Source organism: Protopterus annectens, chromosome 9.part0 (genome assembly GCF_019279795.1).
Source record: "Protopterus annectens isolate FY-2018-M chromosome 9.part0, PAN1.0, whole genome shotgun sequence".
In the NCBI taxonomy this organism is placed as follows: domain Eukaryota; kingdom Metazoa; phylum Chordata; order Ceratodontiformes; family Protopteridae; genus Protopterus; species Protopterus annectens.
The window spans coordinates 834,043,820-834,070,208 of record NC_056743.1 but is presented as its reverse complement, the minus strand read 5'-3'; the positions used below and the strand labels follow the sequence as shown (position 1 = coordinate 834,070,208).

The window sequence follows — 26,389 nt, the reverse complement described above, 5'->3', positions numbered from 1 at the left end:
AATATTAGGGCAAAGGGCACATGCTGTTTGCAGGCACCTTGTCTATAAATATACAGTGTGATCACATTACATCCGGCGCTACCAGTACTGCTGATTGAATGTGGAGGAATGGGTTTGTTACTGCACTACTACTACTACTACTACTACACAGCAACTGCACCATTTACTGTGTGTATCTGTGCATCCATGGCTGCATAGTACAAGGCATTAACTCCACATAGGCTATCTATCAAAACATTAATCCTGAAAGAGCACTGTGCCGGTACCAGAACCTGTACAGTGTATGACAGTAAAGTGCAAAGTTTAAAGAACTGCATAAGCGTAGGTTTCAGTGTTCTGTAATTATCTGTAGAAAACCCAATCTCTATGTGTTAGAATATAAAGGTGTGTACACTACTGGATGCTATTGCTGTCCCCACTCCCACTCCCACTGAGCAATAGCCATTATCAGATACAAAGACTCAGTCATTCTAATGTCAAACCTTTCCTTGGTCTCAAATGTATTAACACTAATTTACAGAAACATTTTTCAGTTAAGTTAGTTGGAAACCCCATTTTTGACCCTTAGCCAGGTGGCTTTAATGTACTGACCTGGCTAAGCTTCTTAACTGATTGTTTCTCTTGTACTCATTGCCTGATCCGCGTTGTGGCTCATCCCACTCCGTTTGTCCTAGTTACTCTCAGGCTCGCTCCACTCCCTTACCTTATCCCCATTCCCACCCACCCTTGCATTAATTTCCTGTATAGCTAACTGCCCTTTTCCCCCACCCCTTCTGGCACCTCCCCTTCCTCTCAGTCTCCACCACTTCCTTACTCCTCTATCCCTTCCACACATCCCCTCCCCATTTCCTGCTTCTCCTATTCTTTACACTTACATCAACCTGTAAGCCCTTGGTCACTTCTTTTTACATTTAATTAATACCTTTCCTTTCATTAATCTTCTCTGCTTCATAATACTGTTACCTACTCTGCTCACCCTCCCTCTTCTGCTTCTGTCTTACCTCTCCTCATGTCACACACAAATAAATCCACTTCATCCCCCTCCAACGTCACCTCACTACATCCTACACGCAGAAACACAACACTATTCTCAAATAACCCCTACACTCCTCCTAATAACTAACCTTAGTACTCCCAAGATCAAATTCCCTCCACTCAACTCATACATCCTAAAACTAAATTTAAACAACATATACTACACTTGTTCAAAACTATTTTTCTCTACTTTACATATGTCTGGTGACATTCATCCAAATTCTGGACCCCACTGTACTTCCCATTTATCTTTACCATCCCACTCAGTATCTCAAAACTCTGACTGTACCACAAAGCATTTGTCCTTGTATTCCATCAATCTTTGTAGTGCTGTCAATAAAGCTAGTGAATTTCATACTTGGGCAACTCAACACTCCCCTAATACAATAACTGTCTCCGAAACTTGACTTAAACCACACATTTCAGACAAGGAATTCCTGTCCCTTAGGCTATAACATCCTTCGTCTTGAGAGAACGACCAAAAAAGGAGGAGCTGTAGCAATAGTCTACTCTAACAATCTCACCCTATCTCCCTTGCCTACTCCTCCTCCTGCCTTCCACCCTGCTGAACTATTAACTGCTAACCATAACCATTGCTGCTATATACATACCATCAGGAGATAATATAGCTATACTAGAACAAACCCTGTCTTGGTTTTCCAACAACATACCTAATGAGATCACCCTACTAGGCGATGGGGTCTACTTCATCCTGTCGAAGGCCGACAATATCGAAGCTGATATTGTCAGCACCAAAATGTCGAAAGCGAAAGTCATCGTGCGTGTAAATGGAAATCCCCATAAGGGGAGAATTCCATTTACTGCAATGTAGTGCGATCTCGGAGTTGGTATATTTAAGGAGTGGGGGGTGCAGGGGGGCTTTCCCCCCTGCATAGAGCAATTTGTGTTGTGTTTGGGTGTTTTTTTTTTGTGTGTTCAATGTTTGAGGGTTTCGACATTTTTGTGTTGATTATTATGCTGTTGACAGTTTGAGTTTTCGACAGCATAATATAAACACAGGCGATGTAAATATCAATTGGCTATCTCTAAATTCCTCCTGTCCAAGCACCAGTATTAACTTATATGGCTTCACCCAGCTCATCTCTGTTCCCACCCACTTTATTAAAAAAACAGCACCTCATGTATAATGGACTGGATTCTAGTTTCCAACTCTAATCTGTATCACAGCCCTCAATACCTACCTGATGCCATTAGTGATCACTCTCCCATCTGTTTCCTAAGATTTACTCCTCATCTTCCATCCCACATAAACTTATTGAATGGCGAAAACTTTCCAGCTTTCATCCTGACTCCTTTGACAACATTCTTTCATCTGTTGAGTGGTCCTTCCTTTTTAATCTTTCCCTAGATGAAGCTATCCAAGAATTTAACACCATATTTCTTAACACTCTCAACTCCCTTGCCCCTCTTCAGACTAAAAGGGTCAAATCTAGATGCTCGCCTTGGGCTTACAGAGGCTATACTCTCCTTAATAAAGAAAAGAGATAATGCCTGGAAGCTTTGGACAAGGACTAAATTGCCAACTGACTACCAAACATATAAGGAACTACGTAACCTAACTAAAATACAACTTAACATAGATAAGAAAAACTTCTATCAGAAACACCAAACCACACAAAACAAAAATCCAAAAAAAAATTTGTCAGAGTGTCAACCAAATCCTGCACCCTGGAAACCCTTCTACTCCCATCCTCTGCCCTAATAACTCCTCACAAGAGACTGCATCCATCTTTAACTTTTACTTCATTGACTCAATTAGTAAACTTATCCAAACCTCTAACTCCACTGATCCAGCTAATACTCTCATTCCTTCTCAGCTTAGTGACTCCTTCTCACTAAAACCATTTCCTACAAACTACATTAAAAAAATCTCCTCAAACTAAAACCTTGCTCTCCATCAGCAGACAACCTACCTCCACTCTGCCTTAAGGCTGCTGTTCACTCTATTGCTTATCCCATTTCCATACTCATAAACTGCTCAATAAGGGAATCCACTGTTCCTCCACCAATGGAAACAATTCTATACTATACCCATTCACAAGGGTGGAAACTCTATCTACCTAGCCAGTTACTGGCCTATAGCAATACTGTCTCCTCTAAAGTCCTTGAGAAATGTATACATAAACAAATCCTTTACAGTCGTATCAACAAAACCGTACTCTCATCTATACAACATGGTTTACAACCACACCATATCACCACAACAGCCCTCATTTCCTTCACAAACTCTATCTCCTAGGCCAGAGACAGTAACAAGCTGGTCTCCTGTCTGTTTCTTGATCTCTCCAAAGCTTTCGATATTGTCTCTCACCCTATTCTTATTTCTAAACTCTCTCAACTCAATTTTTCTATTTCCTGGTTTCAAAGCTACCTCTCCAACAGACAGCAAGCTGGTAAATGGCTGTCCTCCCTCTTCCCCTTCCTCCCCATTAAGATGGGTGTCCCCCAAGGATCAGTACTTGGTCCCTTACTTTTCAATATTTTCATAAATCACCTCAACACTTCTTGCCCACAATCATCCCTAATGCAGTACACAGATGACTCCACAGTCATCACCACTTCTGATACCCTCCCCAACCTATATACTCTTACACAAAAATCTTTCAACCTCATTCAAACATGGCTCTGAAATAACCGACTCTTACTCAACCCCAGAAGTACAAAACCTGTACTTTTCCTCCCCAAATCAATGTCCCAACACAAACCCACATTCACCATTACATCCCTAAAAAACACAATCATTAAGGCTGAAACCCATACCAAGCTTCTTGGTGCTATTATAGATGACCAGTTAAAGTTTGACCTACATGTATCCCACTGTATTAAGAAAACCCATCAAAAATGAGGCCTATTGTATAGAAACAAAAAGTTCCTAAATATTGAGTCACGTAAGACACTTGCCCATGCTTACCTCCTTCCTAACCTTCTCTCCAGTTCGCAAATGCTAACTAGCTTACAGTCTAGTCTCCTCACAAAACTTGATACCACCTACAATAAAGCAGCTGGATTTGCATGTAATAACCCACCAAAGTCGCGTCACTGTCTTGGTCTTAAGTCTTTAAACTGGTTAGAATTCCCTCACCATCTTTAACAACTTACCTTCATTCATTCCATCATGCACAAACCTTCCTCCTAGCCTAACATTTCCTCTTTAGTCTCCCTGTACACCCCCCCCCCCAAACTCTAAGGAGCTCTGATCAATATTACCTAGAAATCTACAAACCTAAAAGCTCTTTTGGACAAAATTTGCTATTTACCAGCCTTCTCATGGAACAAACTTCCCTTGTCGCTTTGAAAAATAAACTAGACGCACGACTTCAAGAAAGCTCTTAAAGAAATATTACCAGGACATGTCATTGTAAATATCCTACATGAACCCTCTTTCCTGTTCTGTATTCTTACTGTCACTCTGTTCTTACCATGCCTTTATAAATTCTCTTACATTTCATCTTATCTGCTTCTTCTTAGCCCAGCTCTCCCTGTATTCTTTTGCACTATACTTCTTGCCAAACCACCCCACTACCTGTATTGTTTTTTCTCCTTATTACTTACCTAACTTTCCTATATTCCTATTCCCCCTACCCTACCTCCCATCACACCTTACATGTATGCTTATGTCCAATGCTAATAGCTCATTCCTCTCCTAATTAATTTTCTACCAACAGGATTTCTTCCCTGCTTAATTAACAAATGCTGTTTCAGTATCTCTGCTTAGACCAAAAATCACTGTAAAATTGATGTGTGCAATACTGTTATTTCTGTAAAGTCTGCATATAGTGTTAATGGTTTCTGCTGTTGTATCCTACTAGCCATTGTGATCTTTGTATTATTGTGTTATATCTGATATGCCTGCACATAGTTTTTATGTATCCTAGTATTGTACCTTACTAGACATTGTGATGTAATTAATTGTTTTACTGTGGAGCTTTTCTCCCCGGGCCTCCACTGAAAAAGAGCTTTTGCTCAATCGGACTATCCCGGTTAACAAATGTCAAATAAATAAAAATAAATAAATAAAAAGATTATGTAAAATAAATAAGTCAAGAAATAGTTCTTGAATTGTGACCCTTACCCTAGGTAGTCAGAAAGAGTTTGCTGATGAGATTCTAGGCCTTCTATCACTGTGGGCACATAATCTAGCAAGTAAGGAACTTGTTACAAGATAAAAATCTCAAACACTCACTGTTATGTTATCTCAGACAACTTAACTTTTTTCAGAGACTGAGTTAGTAAATAATTTGCTGCTATTTGCTATGCCCAGATGCTTAAAGCTCAGTGATTAGGCAGGGATATGGTTTTCCATTTATTTCACTAACATTACCTAAATGGTACTTGGGCAGTTACCTGCTGAGTTCTTCTGCTGATTTCTTGGAGCATTTGTGTTTGATATCATTTTAGTGATCTGTGACACAATAAGTGCAAGATTATTCAGTAAGTTTCTAAAGTCCTTGTCCACCAGTGTTGACATGCACTCTACTCCAAAGCTGGAGTCTCTATATTTGGAAATGGTGTCATCACTTTTTAAACCTAGTTACCACCATCCAGTCAAGACTAAAGCTTTATTGCTTGGTTCCAAGACAAGCATAATGACAGCAATTGCTCTCTCAGCTTCGGGTTGTGCTCTGGTATACCTGTACAAGCCATTTCAGAGGTCAGTCTACTTGGCATTTCATTTGATCAGGAGAAAACTTTTTCCAGAAAGCACATTGTAACTCAGGGTTTGAATAACTCGAGCTTTAGGTAAAATGTGTCTGTTTTGCTACTCTGACCTGATTCTGACTTGTAGTATCAATATATATAAACTTTATATTGTTTAGATCAGGTGTCTCGTTGTTTGCGAGTCAAGGTTTCCTAAAACTGATTTAAACATAACAAAAGGTATTCAGGTTTGCATGTAGCACTTTTAAGGTGAGCACCAGTGTAGTGCACTCAGGTCACTTTAATGTCATGTGCTTATGAACACACTTGGATATAGTCAGCTCTACAGTCCAAGGCCACATTAAAAGCCTCAGACCTGGTCGACTTGGTGGTATCCTGCAGTGATCTGTGACCAGCAGAAGTGTAGAATTATAGGTTTCAAACTCTGTTAAATATCAAATATTATCTATAATATATGCTAGAGCGCATTTAGTTACAAAATCCGTGTGTACTTAAAAGAGCAAACTCACTCATAGCACCCAGCAATTCTTCTTATTCTGTGCTGCATGCTGTAGACTGCGCATAAATGGGTTCAGGCACCTAGGCAGCGAGACATTTCCCTGTGGTACATTTGATTGGGGACACGTGGCTGAAGTGACATTCAGCTGCAGAGAAATATGGCTGTTTGCAAATTCCCTGTGGGTAAAGAGAAGAATATGTTGCCACGCCCACAACTTCAATAAGTAAATGTACAGGGGAAAACAATATCCATGGTCTCCAAGGGAACATGAGACCGCAGGCAGTATGACAGACATCAGCAGCTGGCTGGCCAGAGGGCATGTCAGTGGCAGTAAAAATGTAGTGCACAATGGTCAGTGCCTTTATAATTGGAGTATATGGACCTCTGCCCCCTTCACAGTGTATAGGGGAACATTACCTAAAACCCATACTGGTGCATAAATGTGACTACAGTAGCCTACAGGACTTCCTCCATGCTGTAGCACACTTCTGCATGTTGTAGTTACATAAGTATGTACTGTACACTGAGCAGAACACTCATTACTTCTTCTGCCACCATGCATTTGGTTATTAAAGCTGTGAGCACAGTAGTGTGTGCTTCTCTTTGTCCACAGGGAATTTGCAAAGAGCTATATTTCTCTGCAGCTGAATGTCACTTCAGCCACGTGTCCCCAATCAAATGTACCACAGGGAAATATCTCGCTGCCTAGGTGCCTGAACCCGTATAAATGCGTATTGTCCTGTTTGTAAAAAGTTAAGGTAGCTTTTAAATTTGTAGATGTTTGTTCAATCTGTATGTGATTTTGTATAAGTTTCTTGGTGGTGAATAATACACTAATGTTGTACTGACTGCTGTTTGTAATGAAAAATAAGTTAATATTGTAATATATAACTATCCCTCATTTCAATGTCATCTTATGTTTTTTGCAAATAGATTGTCATTACTATTTGTGCATGCATAAGCTGATGTGACCACTAATGAATAAATGAATCAAGCAAATGCACTACATGGAAGAGAAAACTAAAACTGTAAGCATTTATTTAAGGAATTATCCTTTATTTTTATAGGACAACAAGATTTTGACAGGATCCTGGGTGGCACATGACGCACTGCAGTTGTGGGACTTCAGGAATTGCCAGTTAGAAAAAAACATAAATTTTCCAGGAAATATAAACCACGGGGAGTTCCTCTATGCAGCACAGTTCTGTAACCATCACACAGTGATTGCTGGAGGCAGTGGTACTTGCAGTGCTGCTGCCATCAATGTGACAACAGATGAGGTAAGTTGGTCTACCTTGCTTGCTACAGTATACTTCCATTTGTGAAAAAACACCATCCCACTCAAAACAGATTATTATAAGACGTACACATTAATAATGTTGTTTGTTCTGAAATATAGCAGTAAGAATACCTGTAAAAATAATTATTTAAAAGCTGTGAAGTGACCAGTGATTATTGTCCCTATGAATCCACACCTGCATGGTGAACTGTATTCCCCTCTCACTTTGCAACTATTTGTAAACATTAATTTAATTTTATTTCTGTTATTGTAAAGTTTAGAAGCCCATTATGTGAAGTTGTTCTATCTCGCCATCCATTGTTACAGATGGGAGTCGGCCTACTACAAAACTCGAGGTCTTCAGACAGCTCGAGGCCAAGTCCCTATCCCATGATTCACCTTGAGTTACCTCAGATCTAGTTTGCTGCTGCAACAGATCGGAGGTTTCCTCACAGCTTGGGCCAGTATAACAAATTTTTCTAGAAATATCTTCATAATTATAACTTTTAATAGCTTGTTAGCTATTGTTAGCTTAATTGTGATAGTCTCTTATAGTCCTTTTGGCCATTGTTTTTATAGGCCTTTAGTATCTCCCTTCCCTTTCTTTGGTGTGCCTTTATATATATATATATATATATATATATATATATATATATATATATATATATATACATATACATATATATTAGAATAGTTTTAATAGCTTAGAAGTGTGTTTTAGCAAGCATTTATAGGCTTTAGAGTGTGTTTATACATTTATAGTTAGCTCATATTTAACCATATAGAGGCCATTTGTTTTTCTTTATGGGCTACTTACTGTTTTGAATATTATAGTGTAGTTTCAAATTGTAAAAAACGTGTGTGTGTGTGTGTGTTTTGATAATACAAGTTTGCTTGTGTGCATTTAGATAGTTTTCATGGCTGACCAAGATAAAGAGAAACATCCCAAGTCTGGGTTTAAAAAATGTCCAAAGTGTGGACAAAAGATGTCCGTGACTGATAGTTATGTAAATTGTGTTTATTGTTTGGGTGCTTTGCACTTGCAAGAGAATTGCTCCATCTGCCATTCCTTTTCAAGCCGTGTACTTCATGAAAGGAAAAGAAAGTTAATCGACAGAGGACTACTAAAATCGTCCTTTCAAGAAGCTTTGGGCAACCATGATAAAACTAGTCAGTCTCCCAAATCTTCCAAGTCCTCTAAGGCTTCATCATCGGATTCAACAAAATCAGAAAAAACATTGATGTTGGCTCCACAGGCTTCAGAGCCGAGCGTCTTGTCTTTTCAGAGCCGATCCCAGTCCTGGAACCGGTGTCCATAGTATTGAAGTCACCAGTCCTCCAGTCGGTACTACCCTCTATCCATTCATCTCAGTCCTCGATTAGCCTATCTGATTTGGACATGGATCGTGTGGTGCAGAAGTTGTTACAGGCACCAGCGTTTGCAAAAAAATTTTTTGGTTCCACCCCAAGTGGTTTCGGAACCGAAAACTGTTTTTCCATCTACTTCTTTTCCTCCTCTGAGCCATACCGGTCCATCGGAGCTGGAGGAGTTGGACCTTATGATTGTGGAGCCTTCAGAGCCGACGCCTGCTCCAGTGCCATTGGTTCCGTTTACTCAGACTTCCTCTGTGCCCATCGAGGAGTCTAGGAGCTGACACTTGCCGGTCGGGTCTGGGGAGGATAGTCGGACTGACCTGTCAGTTCCGACTTTGCCTCTCGGGGCCTCGGCTTGGATGAGTTTGGCTCCTACCCCTGGATTGGAGCCCACTGTTCCAGTGCCGAAGGCATCAGCTGTTTCTTTGGATCCAGCGGTTCCTTCTCACTGGAGCAGAGGTGCTTTTGAGACCATGAGGAGAGTAATGTCCCCTAGGACATCCACAACTTCAGGACCAACTACCTCTTCCCCCAAAGCACCTGTGTCCACTTCTGTCTCACAGATCCCTTTGAAGCATAGAGACCCTGATCCTCAGGAAGCCCCACTGGATGTTCCCCGCTCTTTCGAGACCTCACCAGAAGTTCCCACTGATGAGGTTCCCAGGAAGAGAATTTTCAAGATGAAGCATTTAGACTCCACACAGGAGTCTCTCACATCTGACACTGACTTAGATGAATCATAAGGGTCCCCATGGTCGCCCTCTGAAAATATATAATTCGCAGATATATTGGAAATCCTTAAGCAGAGAGGTGGCTAGAAGCCCACCCACCGTACTGAAGATGATGGGTGTGTCCACCCTTCGATGAGCTTATGGAGCTGGTCTCACGAAGGGTGTGGGAGTCTCCGGACACCATGGAGCCTGTCCCTAGGAGTCCCAATAAATTTATTTCTGCTCCTCATGATAAGACCTTTCTCACTAAGGGAGTGCCTGTTGATGCCATGGTGGTGGCGGTAGCCACCAAAAAGGAGATGTCAGAAACTTCTTCCTCTATCCATCCTCCTAACAGACACTCTAGGATAATGGATAGGTACAGGAAGCACATGTATATTTCAGCGACTTTTGCCATGCGTTCACTAAACTATCTTACACGTTTCACAAGACTGCAAAGGGACCTCCTAAAAGAGCTTGGAGATACTCTTCAGGGTACTGTAGCTGAAGGAGCTTCAGACAAGGTTGCCTCCCAGCTTGCTACCCTTAGTTCCATAGTGAACTCATCCATGCGTCTGATCTCATATGCAGCTGATGGAACGAGTAGGGCAGCGGGTACAGGAATTGCTCTCAGAAGACACTCCTGGATGCACTTATGTTCCTTTGCGGAGCCCTTTAAGTCATCCTTTGTCAACACCCCCCTTTTTGGGCCTAAAGTTAAGGAAACCCTGACCAGGTGGGAGCAGGAAGGTAAGACTCTGTCTGCCGTCACAGTCTGTTTTTCCACCCCTACTAGGCCCTACCCCAAGGGTCAAAAGGGAGAAAAGATGTGGTTCCAAGAAGCCTTTCTGGACACACGTGGTGAACACCCCATCCAGGGTCAGAGGAGGGGGCAATAATGGAAGGTGCCGCCCTCATGGCAGAGGGGGTCCGCAAAACCAGGGCGACAGACCAGTTCTTTGGGAAGCCCTACCAGCGCTTTTGAAAGGAGGCCCGACTGTCCTACTCCGGAGGCAGTCAGGGGTCGCTTATTTTTGTATCCAGGCGCCTGGCTAAAAATAACAAATGACAACTGGGTACAAAGCATAGTTTCCAGAGGATATTTTACCCCCCCACTGACAACAAAAATCCCGGACATTCCACCCAGTTACAGGGAACAAGCAGCAGTAGTGGTCCAAACGTTGCTAAGAAAAAGAGCCATCCAACCAGTCCCGGCAGACCAGATAGGATCCGGAACTTACTCAAGATTCCTTTTAGTTCCAAAAAAGACAGGGAACTGGAGACCTATTTTGGACCTCAGCAGACTAAACTGATCTGTCAAGAAGTAGTAGTTCCAGATGGTCACACTTCAGTCAATACTTCCCTTCTTAGGGAAAGACAACTGAATTTACTTGATAGATCTCCAGGATGCAAACTACCACATAAAAATGGCCAGACCATCCAGGAATCATCTACGCTTCTGGCTGGGAGCAATCATTACCAGTTTCAAGCCCTGCCCTTTGGTCTCATTACAGCCCCTAGTGTGTTCACCAAATGTATGGCAGTGGTCACGGCTCACTTAAGGCGTTTGGGATTCCGGGTGTTTCCGTACTTAGACAGTTGGCTCCTCACCGCCGCCACCAGGCATCAGCTAATACAAGCCAGGGACATCGCACTTACTCTCTGCAATCAACTGGACATTACCATAAACTCAGAAAAATCTGCCTTGTCACCATCGCAACATATAATTTTTATCGGAGCAGAATTGGACACCGACACCACCGCTGTAAAACTTCCATCAGAAAGGGTATCAGTACTTTGTCAGCATTCAGAATATCATATCCAGAGACAAAGTTCCAGCCTCAGAAGTGCTAAAGTTGTTGGGGACGATGGCAGCTGCAGTAATAGCGATTCCATTGGGTCGCATGCACATGTGGATTCTACAGTGGCTGCTGTTCACGCAGTGGTCTTATCATGAGCTCCCAATGTCTCATCTCATTATTCTAACAAACACATGCAAAAAGGATCTTCAGTGGTGGTGGTTGACCTCTCCTCAAGTAATGATAGGTCGTCCTTTTATCCTACCTCACCATCGGCCACAGTGACCACGGACACTTTCCTGATCGGGTGGGGGGAGCATTTTCAGGGAAGAACAGCCCAAGGCACATGGACCGAACAAGAGATGCATCTGCATATCAATGTCTTGGAGATGAGAGTGATACTCTTGGCATTGCAGTGCTTTCAGGACTCTCTCCGTATGGGGACAATTGCGATTCAGACAGACAACATGTCGGTGGTCTGGTACTTGAACAAACAAGGAGGAACTAGGTCCTATCCCCTTTGTCGAGAGGCCCTAAGAGTATGGCAGTGGGCTACATCCACCCAGAACTTTCTGACAGCAATGCACATCCCGAGGAAATCCAACGTGATTGCAGACAAACTGAGCACGACAATTTTGTTGCCTCACGAGTGGTCCCTCAAAAAAGATATAGTGGAAAGAATATTCTGTATCCCCCATGAACACAAAATGCAGAAGCTACTTTGCCTTGATTCCACCTCTGGGAGATTCCCCAAGGGGCGCACTCGTACACGATTGGCCTCTGGGTCTCCTCTATGCATTCCCACCAATTCCCCTGATACCCAAAGTACTACAAAAAGCAAAAGCCCTGGGAGGGACCATCATTCTAATAGCCCCTCATTGGCCTCATCTGATTCATCTGTTGGAAGGGCCTTGGATTCTGGACCCAGTTCCGGACCTTCTGACACATTCGTTGGGGGCTCTTCATCCCTCACTTCAGTCCCTAAAATTGACAGCTTGGCTGCTCCAGTTACCAACATAGCCAGGTTCCATAACCTCACAAATGAAACGCAACGTATTTTAATATCTTCTCATAAATCCGCTACTAGGGAGTTGTACCTTATCAAATGGAGGAGATTTTCCATGTAGGTTCATAGGTAAGTACTAGGCTATCTGCCCGAAGGCATTTATAAGCCTAGCCGGAATGTATTGGCTTTCGCTGCCCCCTTAGATTAGTTCCATGTGCCTTTGTCCAGCAGAGCCATTGAAGTGATCCCCGGGGTAAACTTTCTGTCTCCCATCCACTCGTCAAGGTTTCTCTTTAAGAGTGCTAGCGAGGAGCTCTGCTTAATGTAGATTGGAATCCTGTTCCAGAGCATGGGAAGTCTCTGGGACAGGAATCTATCCCTCAGGCACGTCCTATTTATTTTGTGGTGAGGTTTAGATCCCTTGAGCATGTGGCTTGAGGGGATATGGTTTTCTTTAGGTGGGTCATGTCCATCAATTCTGGGTTGGACATGGCCTTGTATGTCCGGCAGAGATCACCTCTGAGTAGGTGGTATGCAACAGAGTACAGCTGGAGTTTCTTCAGTCGAACTGCATAGGGCATCTGTTTGAGGCCAGTGATCCTCTTGGTGAGGTACTTCTGTGGTCTTTCAGCTGTTTCAGGTGTCTTGTAAGATACATCCCAAATTGGGCGTTGTACTCTATGATGGGTCTGATGAGTGATGCGTAGAGGGGCACAATGACCTCTCTTGATCTGGATGCAAACCCTTTTGTGATTAGGTGGGCCACATAGAAGCATTTTCTAACCACTTTGGCAATGTGATTATCAAAAGAGAGATTACTATCTACTTGGGTCACCAGATCCCTTATTACGTCTTCTGTATTTAGGGGGCTACCACCTATGTGGTAGTTTGTGGGTACTTTGTTTTTTCCAAAGATGATGACTATGGACTTTTTGGCATTTAGCTTGAGGCCATGGTTTTGACACCAGGTATCTGCCTCAGTGAGATAACCACTTTGACAATGTGATTATCAAAAGAGAGATTACTATCTACTTGGGTCACCAGATCCCTTATTACGTCTTCTGTATTTAGGGGGCTACCACCTATGTGGTAGTTTGTGGGTACTTTGTTTTTTCCAAAGATGATGACTATGGACTTTTTGGCATTTAGCTTGAGGCCATGGTTTTGACACCAGGTATCTGCCTCAGTGAGACCCTTTTGGAGGATGTCTGTGTCAGCTGGAGAGTCAATTATAGCCCCAAGTTTGCAGTCGTCTGCGAACTTGGTCAGCCATAGTCCTCCTGTGCTTGCCTGTACCTCTGAAAAGTATATGCTGAACCGGAAGGGTCCTAGGACTGAGCCCTGGGGAATGCCACTTGTAACCGGTTTAGAGTCAGACCTAGCTCCCACAACTCTTACCATGTGGGTTCTGTTCGTGAGCCAGTTGGCAAACCATCTCATGACGTAGGGGTTTATCTTCAGGCTGGTGAGCTTGTCTATAATACCAGAATGGGGAATGGTGTCGAGGGACTTTGTGAGGTCTAGGTAGGCTGTGTGGACCATCTTTCCCTGATCTATAGCCTTGGTAACTGTCTCAAAGAAGTCCACCAGGTTTAGGAGGCATGATCTGCCCTTAACAAAGCCGAACTGAGTAGGGTCCAGTTTTTGGAGGATCCCAGTGTCTCTGTTAATGAGATCCATGATGATGCGCTCCATAGCCTTGCAGACCAAGCTAGTCAGGTTTATAGGGCGATAGTTCCTGGGGTCTGTTGTGGCTCCACCTTTGTGGAGCGGAATAACCGTTGCTCTGTGCCACTCTATGGCACGTAGCCTGTGGAGAGGCTGAGTTTGAACATTGTGTTTAGGTGAGGGGTTAGTTCATCTTTGAGCTCATGTAGGACGCAGCCTGGGACACCATCAGGTCCCACTGATGCTGTGTTTTTGGCTTTGGAGAGAGCTGTTTTAACCTGATTGTCTGTGGTTTCAGGGGCACTACATTCTTCTGGTATGGTTTTGGGCCCTTTTGGGGGTGAGAGGAGGGTGAAGTTTGCACCGAACCTGTCTGCCAGGATGTTAGTGATATCGGTCAGTTCAGTGTATTTTGTGCCATTCTGCACTAACTCCGAGCAGATCTGAGAATTGCCACTTAGATTCTTGACATAGGTAAAGAATGCCTTGCGGTTATCTTTGGGAGTCCTTGGCAATTTTTCTTTTGAAACTAGCCTTGGATGATTTTATGAGGGATCATAGTTTCTTGTTGATACTGATCAGGAATGTCTTCCCTTCTTGGGATTTTACTCTTTTCTGTACTAGTTTCCTCCTTCTATTGTATAGCTTGTTTATGGCAGGGGTCCACCAGACTGGTTTCCTTTTCTTGAAGGAGTGAGTCTTGGTTTTGCATGGGATAGCACGATCCATGCATTCTTTTATGTGCCCACAGAGTGCATTAGTAAAGGATTTTGCAGCTTGGGCAGCGTTATCCTTTAGCATGGGGCTTTGAAACTTTCCACCTCGGTCTTAAGTAATGTGAAGTTTGCTTTTGAAAAGTTTTTCACAGTGGTTTCTTTGACCGGGGGTGGGGGTGGAATGGAAATATCCAGAGTGATTAGTTTATGGTCAGATCTAACCAGCGAGGGGTTGACCTCCGGTGTGAAACACCGGTTGCCCATGTTGGTGATGACCAGGTCCAATATGTTGTCACCTCTGGTAGGGGTGTTGACCAGTTGATACAGGGCATTTGAGTTTATAAATTCTAGGAAATGTTGGGCAAGGGAGTTAGTACTTGAGTAGTTCTCCCAGTTAATGTTTGGTAATTGAAATCACCCAATGTCAGGGTGTTTGGTTGGACCTTTATGTTTCCCACTGTTTCCAGAAATGCTGAATGGGGGTCCTGGGACATGGTGGGTGATCTGTAGTAAGATACAATTTGAATTGCAGTTTTGCCTGTTGTTGCACGTGGATGATCTCTGAAGCATCATGCTGTGCCACTAACCTGGAGGTGTGGGTATCCTTGATGAATATGGATACGCCCCCGCCTTTTGTATTTCGGTCTGGGTTTTGTGGCCGAAATGTATGGTATGAGTTTGTAGCCTGGTAGTGCCGGGGTGCTCTCTGGAGCCTTAAACCAGGTTTCTGTTAATACACATACATCGATTTTCTCCATACTGAGGGGTGCCTCGAGTGCGTGCATTTTGAGGTTTTGACTTCTGCCATTGAGTAGCATTACCCTCAGTTTTTTGTTACTTGTGCTATTTATGGCAGCCGGTTTGTCTTTTGAGCCTTGCCTAAAAAAGGCACTATGGGGGTGGCAAGGGCCTTGGCCAGTATTCGAAAGCCTAAGGGTGACAGGTGCAAGCCGTCTCTAGCGAAGCAGTCTGGCTTGTCGAGCATGTCATCCCAGGCTGACAGACACTGTGTCCCCTTTGAATGACACCAGAAGCTTAGCCAATTGTTGAAATTGATAATTTTTTCTTTATACCGTGGTATCATTCTTGGTGAGGGCAGGTTGCTACTCAGGATCAGGGTCATACCGGCCTGGGCTATGTGATCAGAGAGCTCTTCCATGTCTCTTTCCATGTAGTCCAGGGAGGTACGGCTCAGGTCATTCACACCAATATGGACCATGAAGAGTCGTATTTGTACTTGTTCTGGAGTGACCTGAGTGCTTGTGTTATGTGGCGGATCTTGGCACCCGACAGGCAGCTAACAGTGACCTTCTCCTTGTTCAGCCTAGTGAGTGGGACGTCAGTGTGCCTGACTGTAGAGTCACCTATTACAAGTGTGTTGGGTATGTTATTTTGCCTTAAGGGCTGTGACTGTGTGGCACACTGGTTTTGTGAAGTATGTGTTTCATGGTTTGTGTTGGGGGGTGGAGGTTGCTTGGATGTCTGCTTTGGAGGTCTCTGTTGCTTTTGCAGATTTGTATTTAGAGCCTCCGAGTATGTTTTCGTGTATTTATGTATGTTTTTTGCCGGTTCTGGTTTCATAGGTTTATGTGAGACTGATGGTGTGATGCAAGTAATTCCCTTCTTCTCTTGACTGTCTGGTCCATTCTTGGGTTCAGAGAGCTTAGCCTCCAGTTTGGCTGTATAATTGCATCTCTCGCATGTATTAGTGTTTGGTGGTAATAGGAGAGGGTTGTCTGTGTACATGAGGCAGTTGTAACATTGCCTCAAATGCCCAGATTCACCAGTTGGACCGGAGAGTACACCTAAAACTGTCCTTTGGACATGCCTGGATAGGTACAGTGAACTGTTTTACTGATTGGTTGGTAAGGTCGAATAGAGAGCCTTGTCCTTCTCTACAGTATAGGGGGGTCTAGTGCTAAGGTTTATTAGTGCTTGCTATGAGTTTTGAGCAAGTGCCGGGCTGAGAAGTGAATGGTTTGAGTGCTTAAGTTGAAAGTTTGTCTAGTTCAAAGGGAAAAATTGAAGAGTACACTTTGTGGAGCCAGGAATAGTTATACCCTAGCTAACCGGCGCACAAATGCGGGTTTTATAGCAGGGAAATGAAAGAGAGAGAAATTAGCCCAAAATGGCCAATAAACTACTAATTTCTGGTCTGAAACCACTCCTCCAGGGATAGATAGGCTGCTCAAAGTTCCCCTCACTCACAGGTGAACAGAGAAACTTCCTTCTATCCAAATAAGGTATGGTCAAACACAGAAACTTGTAACACAGCCTTGAATTCAGCATTAACCTTAAAACTGGACTATACTAGCTTAGAAAGGCAGGAAAACAAGTATTTTTTTTTTGTTTTTTTGCAGGAAAAATATGGGCTTCTCAGAATAATATTGATCCTTACCAAGCCTCTATTTCCTCTATATTAGAATTTTTGACTATGCTTTTCAACAAAGGAGCGGTGGCAGCTACAATTTGTGTACAGCTTGCCGCCATCTCTAATTTTCATCTTGGTACTGAAGGATTTAACATAATGTCACGCAAGCTATTCAAAGCTTTTCTCAAAGGGACTTTCACCTTAGACCACCAGTTATATCCCCTTATACCCCCTGGAACCTACATTTTATGCTCTCACAGATTATTCTCCCACCTTTCGAGCCATCTTCCTCATGTGATTTGAAATTTTTGTCTTGGAAGGCTATCTTTTTAGTAGCCATCATGTCTGTTCGAAGAGTATTGGAACTACAAGCCTTGTTCATAAAACCTCCATGTTTGGTTTTTCATGCTGACAGAGTTTCACTGCAAACAAATCCTTCATTCTTATCTAAAGTTTGTACTGAAGCTAACCTTAACCAAATTATATATTTATCAGTGTTTTTCCCTAAACATACCAACAATTTAGAGTGTATGCTGCACAAGCTTGATGTTTACAGACAGCTCAGATTTTACCTGGATAGAACTAAAGAATTCAGAAGATCAGAACAACTTTTTGTTTCCTTTTCAGATTCTAGGAAAGGTATGCCTGTGGCAAAAATAATCTGATTGCATCACTTTCACTTACTCAGCTGCCAATTTACCTCTACAACACAAAATTAAGGCTCAGTCTACCAGAGCTGTGTCCACATCTTCTGCTTTTTTCTGCTAGGCTACCTATAGACAATATTTGTGCAGCAGCCACTAGGTCAAAGCCTCATACTTTTATCACTCATTACAAAGTCGATAGGTGCTCCAGGGACAGGGCCTCCTTTGGTTCTACTGTCCTGAAAAACATACTCCCGTGAGCCACCCGAGAAAGGTGGTGCTTGGGACACTACCCATCTGTAAGAATGAACGGCGAGATAGAACAACTTCACATAAAGAAGTTATGTACTCACCATAACATTCCATGCGAGTTGTTCATCTCACCTTCATTCTTACTACCCACCCTCCTACCCCCTCCAGGGTTTTTCGAGGACCGATATACTAATTTTATCATGGTTGCTTTGTCTTTCTTTGTTTTTTACCTAAAAAAAAAACGTGTCAGAATGGCATGTATTATTATTGGAGGCAGCAAACAAGATCTGAGGTAACTTGAGGTGCATCATGGGATAGGGACTTGGCCTCAAGCTGTCTGAAGACCACGAGCTTTGTAGTAGGCTGACTCAGAGCCAAGGATCGGCTTCCGAACCCCATCTGTAAGAATGATGACAAGATGAACAACTCACATGGAATGTTATGGTGAGTACATGACTTCTTTTTATATCCGGTTGCACAGAATTTACCCAACTGCAGTAAGTCCACATTTGCTGAATTCCTTTCTTCCTTCAACAAACCTCTACTAAGCTATATATAAAAGTGTGCCTTAGGAGCCAGGAAAGTGCCAAGAAGCCTAATTAAAAATGTCTTTCTCTATACTTCCTTCAACTTCCATAACTCCTTATGGTGTCATGACATTTGAAGCTGGATTCATTAAAACCAAACACACACGCACACACACACACAAAATCCACGTCCTATACCTTACCTCTCCCCACTTTAAATCACTAGCCAGTTTAATACCTGCTTCATAGACAGTGAAGTTGCCCTTACCAAAAACAACCCTCACTTCCATAATACCCCTATCCTACCTCAAACCTCTTCTACCACCTTCAGCTTAAAACAGTCCATACTTCATATATAAAAAAAATTCACAGTCTCAAACCATGTTCACCATCTGCAGATAACTTCCCATCTGAATTTCTCAAGATAGCAGCTAGTGCTTTAGCATACCAAGTATCAGTTCTTGTAAGTAGACCAATTCAAGAAGAAGAAAAGTCACATATAACCAACCCCACTATATAAAAGGGAAATCTTGAAAGAATTATTCAATTTTAGATCCATTGCTATTCTATCCCCCACTTCAAAAAATTGAAAGAAAACTATCTATAAACAACTACTTCGGTACCTCCTTCAGCAACTTTTGATACCCACACAACATGGCTTCTGCCAAGCACATAGTACTGCCAGTGCCTGCATACCCTTCTTAGACACCATCAACACATCTAAAGGTTCATAGGTTGGTACTAGGCTATCGGCCCTAGGGCCTATACAAGCCTAGCCATAACAATTCCCTGGCTGTTTCTTCCCACAGTATTTACTTCCCTGGACCCCTGTTTAGCAGGGTGACTGACATGATCCCCAGGGTGAATTTCCTATCTCCCATCCAATCATCAGGGTTCCTTTTGAAGAGGGCCAAAGAGGCACTCTGCTTGACATGTATGGGCAGTCTGTTCCAGAGTCTTGGGAGTCTCTGGGTCAGGAACCTATCCCTCCAGCATGTTTTGTTCATTGTGATGTCAAGGTTTAGATCCCTGGAGTGTGTGTCTCTGAGAGATTGGGATTTTTTTTAAGTGTAGCATGTCCAACGGCTCTGGGTTTGACATGGCCTTGTATGTTAAGCAGAGATCGCCTCTGAGTAGGCGATATGTGACAGAGTATAGGTGGAGTTTTTTTTAGACGGTCAGCATAGGGCATCTGCTTTAGGCCTGTGATTCTTTTAGTGAGGTATTTCTGTGGCCTTTCCAGTTGTTGCAGATGTTTTGAGAGGTACATACCAAACGGGGCATTGTATTCTATAATGGGTCTACTGAGGGATGAGTACAGTGGGACAATGACCTCCTTTTTTCTGGATGAAAAGCCCTTAGTGATGAGGTGTGCCACATAGAAGGATTTCCTTACTGTTGTAGTGATGTGGTTATCGAAGGTGAGACCACTGTCCACCTGTGTCCCTAAGTCTCTTATCACACTTTTGGTGTTTAGTGTACTGCCACCTATGTGGTAATTCACGGGTACATGTTTTTTCCCAAAGGGGATAACTATACATTTCTTGGCATTGAGCTTGAGCCCTTGGCTCTGGCACCAAGTATCTCTTTCTGTAAGGCCCTTTTGTAGAACATCCAGATCATTTGGGGATTCAATAATGACTCCCAGTTTGCAGTCATCTGCAAACTTTGTTAGCCAGAATCCCTTACTGTTGGCCTGTACTTTAGAGAAGTAGATGCCAAACAAGAACGGTCCCAGGACTGAACCCTGAGGTACTCCACTTGTCACTTGTCTGGAGCTGGATTTGGAGTCTGCTACTTTTACAGTGTGGGTTCTGTCAGTAAGCCAGTTGGCAACCCATCAAGTGATGTAGGGATTAATGCCCAGCTTAGTAAGTTTATCTATGATTCCAGAGTGGGGGATGGTGTCGTAGGCCTTGGCAAGGTCCAGATAGGCTGTGTGGACCACCTTACCCTTGTCCACGGCTCTGGAGACTGATTCGAAGAAGTCACGTCAGGTTCAGGAGACAAGATCGGCCCTTCATGAACCCAAACTGCGTGGGGTCCAGTGTTTGAAGGTTGCCAATGTCTTTGTTTATAAATTCCATGATAATATGTTTCATGGCCATGCAGATCAGGCTCGTCAGACTGATGGGGCGGTAGTTCCCGGGATCCAAGGTGGATCCCCCCTTGTGGAGTGGGATAACTGTAGCTGTGCGCCACTCAATGGGCACAGAGCCTGAGGTGAGGCTATGATTAAACATGACACTTAGGTGAGGTGCCAGTTCATTTTGTAGTTCATGTAGTACACAGCCTGGGATGTTGTCTGGTCCCATGGATGCTGCATTCTTAGCTTTGGAGAGTGCGTTTTTTTACCTGAGTGGCCGTTATTACCGGAATTTGGCAATCTTTTGGTATTGAGATGGGCCCTTTAGGGGGTGAGAGGGAGTGAAGTTTGCACGGAATCGATCTGCCAAGATATTGGCAATAACCTTGGGATCAGTATATTTAATGCCATTCTGTTGTAGCTCAGAGCAGATCTGAGTATTGCCATTTAGATTCTTGACATAGCTGTAGAATGCCTTGTGGTTGTCTTTGGAATATTTGGCAATTTTATTTTCATAACTAGCTTTGGAGGATTTTATGAGGGATCTCAGCTTCTTACTGGGGCTGGTAAGGGAGTTTTTTGCATCCTGGGATTTTACTCTTTTCTGCAACAGTTTCTTCCTTTTGTTGTAAAGTTTGTTTATGGCAAGGGACCACCAGTTTGGCATCCTTTTTTTGGAGGAGAGCATCTTCGTTCTATTGGGGATGGCACGATTATTCATGCACGAGTGGATGTGCTCATACAGTGCCTCAGTGTAGGATTCAGCAGTCAAACTTTCAGTTCCCGTCTGCATAGGTATCACGAAGTTTGTCACTTCTGACTTAAGTAGCGTGAAGTTGGCTTTGGAGAAGTTTTTTTATGGAGGTTTCCTTACTGGGGGGTGGGGGTGGGATGTGGATGTCAAGGGTGATTAGCTTATGGTCAGACCTGACCAACGAGGGGGTGACCATAGGTGTGGAGCATCGATTTCCCATGTTGGTAATGACCAGGTCTTGGATATTGGAGCCCCTGGTGGGACTAAGGATTAGTTAATCCAGGGCATTGGAATTTATGAATTCCAAGAATCGTTGGGCAAAGGTGTTGGTACACAAGTAGTTTTCCCAGTTAATGGCAGGGTAGTTGAAATCTCCCAGTTTTAGGGTGTTTGATTGTGTCTTAATATTTTCCAGTATGTTTAGAAAGGTGTAGTGAGAATCTTAGGGCATGGTGGGGGATCTGTAGCAAGCTGCAATTTGGATTGCAGTCTTACCTAGTGTTAGTTGCACCTGGTGAATTTCAGATGCATTGTGTTGGGCAACTAGCCTGGTGTTGTGAATATCCATGGTGAATATGGACACTCCTCCACCTTTAGTGTTTCCGTCCTGGTTTGGGGGCCGAAAAGTGTGGTAAGAGTTGTAGCCTGGTATTGCAGGGGTGCTGTCTGGAGCCTTGAACCAGGTCTCAGTTACTGCACAGATATCTATGTTCTCCATTTTTAGGAGTGCCTCGAGAGAGTGCATTTTGAGGTTTAGACTTCTAGCATTGAGTAGCATTACCTTCAGATTTTGCATGCTTGTACCTGTTACAGTGGTGGTTTTGTCCATTGAACTTTGCCTAAAAAAGGCACTATAGGGGTGGCAAGAGCCTTAGCCTATAACCTGAATCCCAGTTTGTATCCTCTTAATTCCTAGACCTATCTAAGGCTTTCGACACTGTATCCCACAACAAACACCTACATGGAATGTATTCCCTTGGCTTCTCACACTGTACTCTCACCTGGTTCAGAAGCTACTTGTTTGACTGACAGCAGTCTGTTAAAATTTTCTGCACCAATGTCTCCTTTACTACCAGTTACCACAGCTGGGCCATAAGGCTATATTCTCTGTCCCCTGCTGTTTAATATAGTCACTGACAATTTATGTACTTCTTCCCAAGAAGCATCTCTCTTTTGCAGATGGCTCTGCTCTTATTTTCTTCTCTGATAGCCCAACCCATATTCAACAGATAACTCAAGAAGCCTTTAACTCCATTGAAAGCTTGCTCCAACATATGTAATTACTGCTCAAACATAAAAAAAAAAACTACTACTGTATTTTCCCAACTCAGACTTGAGAAAAGTAACTTCTAAATCATGTACCTAAACAACACTGATATTGTAGTAGCATCTTCCACTAAATTGCTTGGCATAACCATATACAGCAGGCTAAAATTCAACCTACATATTTTAAATGCAATTTATAAAAAAACATCAAAAATTAAGAATGTTCTACAGAACTAAAAACTTCCCCACAACTATTACTAAAGTAACCATAGCTAACACTTACGTACTGCACTCACTTCTATATGGAACACCCATTGTTGCCAATCTTCAAACCTCTCTAAAAACTAAACTTGAGCAATGTTAAATCAAGATTACATGCTTTGCTGTAAACAAGCCCAGTCAAAGCCACCACTGTACTATACTAAAAAAAAAAAAAAAAACCTAAATTGGTTAGAACTACCTCACCATCTTGCATGCACCCACAGCACAGATAATATGAAACCATCATTCAGCCTGCCCATCTGTTTGTACAGTTCTCCAAAATTGCACCTCACAATATTCCTTAAGATCAAATGATAAATAACACTTTAACTCCTGCAGAATATTCCTTATGCTGTAATGTGGTAATAAAAACCTTGAACTCTCTCTATAACAGTCAGGTCATCACCTGATCTCCACATGTTTAAAACTTGCTCCAGACCAGGCTGGTCCTATAAACCATTTTCCTCTTTCTCCTCACCTTCGTCTTCTAACCAAAGTTTTATCTCTTGCCCAACTATCTTGCAGCCATCCTGTCCCTTCACTTCCTACAGCTATAATAATTTTCATTTTTTTTTTACCTGCTATCCTTCTCCCCTGCCTTTCTACCATCTCATGTACCACTGCAAAAAGTCTTACTCAGTTGCTACTCTACCAGAGTACATATGCTTCAAATACTCATTTGTAATTTGTAAATATCACTTTATTAACATTATATACCTACTTTCTTTTCTGACGTATACACATATTCCTCCTCTTATTAATTGATTTTCACTCTTTATCAACTTATTATTTATTTTCTCAACTGACCCTTTTCTTTTTATCTCCTTTGAATTCATGCATTTTCCCTACTTGTCTCAGCATTGCTTCCAGCCCTCTTCCTTTATCTCTTCTAATTTAAACAAATTAAGCTTAATTCTCTCACTAGGTAATCTTAATATTTCTTTGGTTATTCTGTATTACATTGCATTCTATTATACTTGTAAAATGGCATTTACTACTTTGTTATATTATATTTCACTTGTAAAAAATGAAAGTCAGTATTAAATGTTTATATTTACCATATTCAACTGTTTTGCTTTCATGCAATAATATGTTAGAGCTTTTCTCCATGGGTCTCCACTAAAAACAGGTTATTGTCCAGTTGGACTTCTTGGTAAACAAATGCCAAAAAAAAGGTAAATAAGCTAACAGACAAACTGATTTAGTGCTGAATGATGTAGCATATGAAAGGCCAATGTCTACTAAATAAAATGACACTAAGACTGTTGGTGTAGGATTCACTGCAGTGAAGTTAATCACTGTTTCTGATTAGTTATTTATATTTCCAGACATATTTTCATAACTGATTGAGCTATATGTTATTGAGGAGCATGACATGAATCGTCATGGTGGGAGAAAGAAGCATGTGATGCCACTGTCCATCTGTAATGCACTATGCTGGATATATTGTTAGTTGTTTGTTAGCAATTCTGTTATATAGTATTTCTATATGTGCATTAATATTTTCAAAAGCATTTGGCTTGAAAAATATATCACAACATCAATAGAAAATTGAGATGGTATTAGAGAAAACTGTCGTTAGTTGCACTACGTTATACAGCTTGAGAGATGAGAGTTGTTAATATTGATAATTATACAAATATACAATATTTTTCTTATTTGTGTGACTATTTTAATAAACAAACACTTGTAGAGGAAGTTCCTGTCATCATGTAAAAGCTAGAGTCTTCTGATCACACATGCTGCTGACACTATATATCTAGGTTGTACACATTCCAGTATCAGAAGAGTTGATCCGATTGTTGTCATTTTCATTCGTTCCTCAACAAATGAGTTTGGATCTGACCCTCTAATCTGACTCGGGCCCTTCCAGCTTGTGGAATGCTGAAACTGTCGAGCTCCTCCCTTTCTCATTATGGATTAGTCCCCTAACATACCTCAGATCTCGTTTGCCACCTGCACATATGGAAATGGTCACTGCAAACTCTCGGGTATTAGTTTGTGAGTGATTTTTTTTTTTTATTACTTATTACCGCAGAAAACTTTATTTCAAATGCACTTTATATCCTCCCTACTCATTTACACTACAGCTGTGTAGGTTTTGGTAAACTTTCTTAATTGCAGTACTTACAGTACATTCTTTAGTTAGCATTGCTGATAATTAATCTCTACTTTCCCTTTTTCCTCTGTTAAAAATAAATAAATATCTCATTCTTTTCTAATTTTTTTTTATTTATTTGCTACTTTATGGCCGAGAAACATTCGGGTTTTAAAAAGTGTACAGACTGCGGCCACAAAATTTCACTCTCTGACGCACACACTGTGTGTGTGTATCATCTAGGCCCTGCACTTTTAGATTCTGAATGTGAAATTTGCAAAGCCTTCATTCCAAGAGCTTTAATTATACGAAGGAAAAAGTTATTTTTAAGTGGGTTGCTTCCTTCTAAATCTTCGGATGTATCTTCCGGGGCTCAAGCCACTAAGAAAAGTGACAAAAAGAGGCTAAGAAGCATTCCCCGGTTCCTGCTACATACTCTGGGTTCTGAACCACCTTGTAAGCTCTCAAAATCATCAGATCCAACATCTTTAGATCTGAAGACAAAATCTGACAAGTCCCCATGGATCAGATCTCCTCTGGTCTTTGATCTGGTGTCTTCACATCTTCCTTTTCCTTTCCTGGATAAGTCGCCAAGGCATCACCATTCTAAGTTGTAATCCGTAGCATTTTCCCTCGATTCCTCCAGAAGTCTGACCGTAGCCAGCATGGACAGGATGTTGATGAAGTTTCTCTCGACACAAATTCAGATGGGGGCTCTCCTGGCTTCTACTCCAAGTCCATAGACCTTTGTGAGTACTAACCTGCCTATTCTGACTCCTCCTCAGATCTGACCCTTGGTTTTGGAGCAGTCAGATCCAAAGGTCCCGGAGCTGTCCCCATTGGATCTGAGGACAACAGTATCTTTGACTGGTGGCATCTCTGAGTGGACTGGCTCTGAGCATTTTGGGGCCAGATAACTCTCAGAGCCATATCATCGTTGCTGGATCAGGGGTGTTGGAGTCAACTTTGAAGTTGTCAGAGTCATCTGTGCCCCTTGGAGCCTCAGCTCTGGACAGCTCAGCTGCAACTCCTTCCTCGAGTGGTTTGCCTTTGTGTTAAAGGGAACCGACGTTACTGAAGCATGTATTCTCTAAGCCATCTGTTTCTTTCTTTCCAAGGCAATCTGCATTTGAGGTTATGGAGAGTACTTTCTCTACTCCTAGAGATCAAACATTCCCCCCCTCCTTGGCTTCTACTTCCCAGCCCCAATTGTCTTTGTGTCTTTGTGTCTCGAGCCTCAGCTTCCTGCACCATAGGGACAGCCAGCCCGTAGAGGTCTCCAAGATACCCAGCAGGGTATATTGATCTCTTCTGATGTTTCTTCGGAACATCCCACCAAAGATTTTCCAAGGAAGAAACAGTGC

At 42.4% G+C, this 26,389-nt stretch overlaps 1 protein-coding gene across 2 annotated transcripts in view; it reads left to right on the top strand.

The window, feature by feature from the left end:
• LOC122811581 (uncharacterized WD repeat-containing protein alr2800-like) overlaps positions 1-26,389 on the top strand; it is a 1,490,464-nt gene that overhangs the window by 1,410,036 nt on the left and 54,039 nt on the right. For both annotated transcript variants that reach the window (XM_044083513.1, XM_044083512.1), the window contains exon 7: positions 7,282-7,494. In XM_044083513.1, coding sequence (XP_043939448.1) covers positions 7,282-7,494 — 213 coding nt within the window. The remainder of the gene's footprint in view (positions 1-7,281; positions 7,495-26,389) is intronic.